Raw genomic sequence first — 3326 nt, forward strand, 5'->3', positions numbered from 1 at the left:
TTTGTAAAATTACAATGTGTTGTTTCATTCTGCACAATATTTGTCGCCTTCACAATGTGCCACTGCCTCAACCACTGCCAGCAAATGCTGACATAGATTCACTACTTGACACCACCACAACAAATGAAATTCATGACTTACAAGGTAGTACTGTGAGAGATTCCATTGTTTCTACATTCCAATAAAGTCATGTTTGTGAAATGTTTTTGCGTTTGTTTATTGAAAAAAGTGGCTGCACAGCAACACAGAAATGAACTTGAAAAAGTAGGTAACAGAATACTGAACGAATATGAAAGTCATAAGGTAGGTGAAAAGAACAGTGAAGAATTTGAAACTAATGAAGTAGGGTAATGAAAAACAGTGAACAAGAATGAATAAAACCCTGACAGACTTGCACAGATTTGGACCTTTAAAACCAGCAGTGAATAAAAGAAAATTGAAAAACACATGCAGAAAGAAGCATATTGTTGAAAATGCAAATTAGTTCTAATCATCAACTGTGAAGGGTTGACTGCAGGTTAGTTCAACTTTACTGGTTTCAGACAACTGCAACTTTTGTCGCTGCAAATCATTTGCTATTATCATTTGTTCCAACTGTTGCTGTTGAATTATAGCTATGTTTGATATTTGGACATAAATTTCTTTTTGTATATCAACTATGTCCTTTTCTGGATCACGACGGCGGCGCTTTGCTTTGGGTTGTGATGATGCTTCGGAGTGTGATGATGCAGGGCTCACTGGTTCTTGAATTATTTCAAAAAGGCTGTCATCCATAGTTGAACATGTGAATGCAACCGGTTCTTCAACATCTTGAGGTGCTTGGCTAGTAGTAGCAAACTGGGAAACACTTTCTACAAAAAAAAACAATTAGCATTACAAGTGCACAAACCAATGTAACATAACAAATGTTACTTAACTGTCACTGCTTTCAAGTGATGATGCACCTTTTATTCCATACACTGCTTGTTGTCCAATTATGTTAATGATTTGATAATGCACATCCGAAGGTGGTGTAGCTTTGTTGACACCACCACCTGTTTTAGTTGATTCTTTTTTCCATTCCGACACTGATTTTTTTGCAACACTTTTTAAATCCCACCACTTATGTTCCACCTGATCAATTGTGCGATTAACACCACTGATATTGACTGAATTGACCTGTAAAATATCATAATCTATGTAGAGCAGTAATAAAAAAATATTTTGCTTAAATCTTACCATAGTTGTTACTACTTTCCAAGCTTGTTGTTTTGAAGCAACTGTAATTTCTGGTGAAAATGAACCCAGAATGCATTTTGCATTTTTTTCCACTGCATTAACTAATGCTTCTACTTCAACAGCTGTCCATCTTGGAGATCGCTTTTTTACAGTTTTACTGCTTTTTGTATCCATAATCAATTTCTACTTTTTAAAAAACTACAGTTTACACAATAACTAAACACAAGAAATAAAATGATTCGTCATAAAACTTGCAAAACAATGCCGCCAATGTCCACGTGAAGCTCAACTACCAACACAAAAAGCCTTCCGTAAGATGTCGCATAGCGCGACTTCCTAATTTTGCTGAGACAGACGTCTTTTTTCTCACGATTTTGACGCATTCTCTCGTTTTTGCGTCAGGCTTTAGCGAGGCGTTTGCGAGGACACTTCGTAATACCAAATACGTTACCGAGTTCCTCGCTCGTTAAGTCCTCGCTAAAAATTATTTTAGCGAGCTCGTTAACTTAGCGAGCGAGCAAGTGTTCATAATGCCGCCCCAGAACAACTAAAAAACTTAAAATCACGTACAAAGAAAGAGTTGGCTCTATTTAAGCGCCAATCAAATATGACAGGTGGTGGTCCGCCACCATCTGAGGTGATGGAGATTTTTGCCAAAATCGCAGGTAATCATTTGTAATTAGGCAATTATTCACATTAAACCACATATACCCATTGCAAAACTAATTCCAGCCCAGTTCAGGCCCTTGAACAACTCATTTGACGAGGCGGGTTCGTAACCAAAAAGTGGCACGGGCCACGTGGCACCAAATTTTTCCCACGTGGCACCAACATGGGACCAATGTATTTGTTATTTGCCAAAGTTTGGTGTTAGAAATGAGCAGCTGTGCAGCACTAAGCAGATAGATGCAGTAATAAGTTTTGTATTTAATAATAAATACACTTGCAACTGTGACAAGAAGCATCTGTAATACCTCAAAGCAATCCATAACATGGCACCGCATTTCGCTTAACTGTTATGTTAAAATAGCGTACTTATGCAACAGCAAACATGAGTATACGAAGATTAAAGATATGTGATAAGAAATGTTTGTTTGAAAGTCATGGATTGGATTGCTTTTGCAGAGTCTTCAAAAAATCCATGGAAGGTACAAATTTCATACGAAACAGTTGGTGAAAACTCCAGAGAAGGGAAAAAGATTCCCAACACTGAATTTAAAAAAGGAAAATCACTTAATGATGCAAAACCACACAGCCAGCAATTGCATGAACCACAATTGTCTCATGATATTCTAAATTGTTTGTTTTCCTCCCAAGCTGTATGTATAAAAGCATTCAAAATGAGCTTTGCATTCTTTATTAATGTTATGTTGTATCATATTATGTATAAAGAATAAAGTAGATCTAAACTCAATTACTTTACTCCTAATTGATAATGTGTTGTAGGTTACAGCACAAAAACTGAAGGAGCTATGTAAAGTTTTTGGAATCACAAAGGGTAGTTCTGAAGATGCCATAAATGATTTAACTGAATTACTTCTATTTAAGGAATAAAAAAGTGTGGTGGTGTGGTGGTGAGTGAATAATGTTTTGTTGTGAAGAAACTGGTACTAGGGAAAAAGCCATGTTGCTATAATGGGGTTAAAACTTTTTAGGTGGTATTGTGCATTTTAGGTGCATTCATGGCATCTGTGTTTACATGAAAAACCTTCTTCGTCAAGAAAGTGCACGAGATTACATAGATGGCATTTTGTCATTTGACAACAGGCCAAAAGTAGTGGTTTGTGACATTGCATCACAGGTTGTTGTTTTTTGTATAACAAACATTTCATTCTCAAAACATTTAAAAAAAATTTTTTAGTGGTGTAAATTGTGAATTTTGGGGTTTAAACCATGTTGCATAGGTTGCTCTACATGGTGAGAGGAGATGTCCCGGGATGTTTTCAACTTATCATGGGATGCTCTATGAATGAAATGACTGCAACTTAAAATTAGAAAAGGACTACTTCCAGTTGTGGAAATCGATACAAGCCATTCATCCCAGAAGTTTTACAGCTTATTTGATAGCTTTCATTTGAAATCAAAGAAAAAAAACCCTTGCAAAGCTT

At 36.3% G+C, this 3326-nt stretch overlaps 1 protein-coding gene and 1 pseudogene across 2 annotated transcripts; one reads left to right on the forward strand and one right to left on the reverse strand.

Moving 5' to 3' along the window:
* Positions 1-207: 207 nt before the first annotated feature.
* Positions 208-1430, reverse strand: LOC145893846 (uncharacterized). The gene is made up of 3 exons (XM_082982211.1): positions 1219-1430; positions 918-1158; positions 208-851 (listed from the first exon to the last, which is right to left on the reverse strand). The coding sequence occupies exons 1-3, from the start codon at positions 1390-1392 to the stop codon at positions 487-489; spliced, it is 780 nt and encodes a 259-aa protein (XP_082838337.1). The 5' UTR covers positions 1393-1430; the 3' UTR covers positions 208-486.
* A 685-nt stretch (positions 1431-2115) lies between these two features.
* On the forward strand, positions 2116-3326 carry LOC145893847 (uncharacterized; annotated as a pseudogene). The gene is made up of 4 exons (XR_014401521.1): positions 2116-2366; positions 2665-2784; positions 2874-3019; positions 3123-3326. The product of XR_014401521.1 is annotated as an uncharacterized LOC145893847 (transcript).

Source organism: Ascidia mentula, chromosome 3 (genome assembly GCF_947561715.1).
Source record: "Ascidia mentula chromosome 3, kaAscMent1.1, whole genome shotgun sequence".
Classification (NCBI taxonomy): Eukaryota; Metazoa; Chordata; class Ascidiacea; order Phlebobranchia; family Ascidiidae; genus Ascidia; species Ascidia mentula.

Coding starts and splice junctions, on each gene's coding strand:
- LOC145893846 (XM_082982211.1), bottom strand. CDS start 1,392: ATGGATACAAAAAGCAGTAAAACTGTAAAAAAGCGATCTCCAAGATGG. Junction 1,159..1,218: donor GGAAAGTAGTAACAACTATG/GTAAGATTTAAG, acceptor GATATTTTACAG/GTCAATTCAGTCAATATCAG. Junction 852..917: donor ATCACTTGAAAGCAGTGACA/GTTAAGTAACAT, acceptor TTTTTTTTGTAG/AAAGTGTTTCCCAGTTTGCT.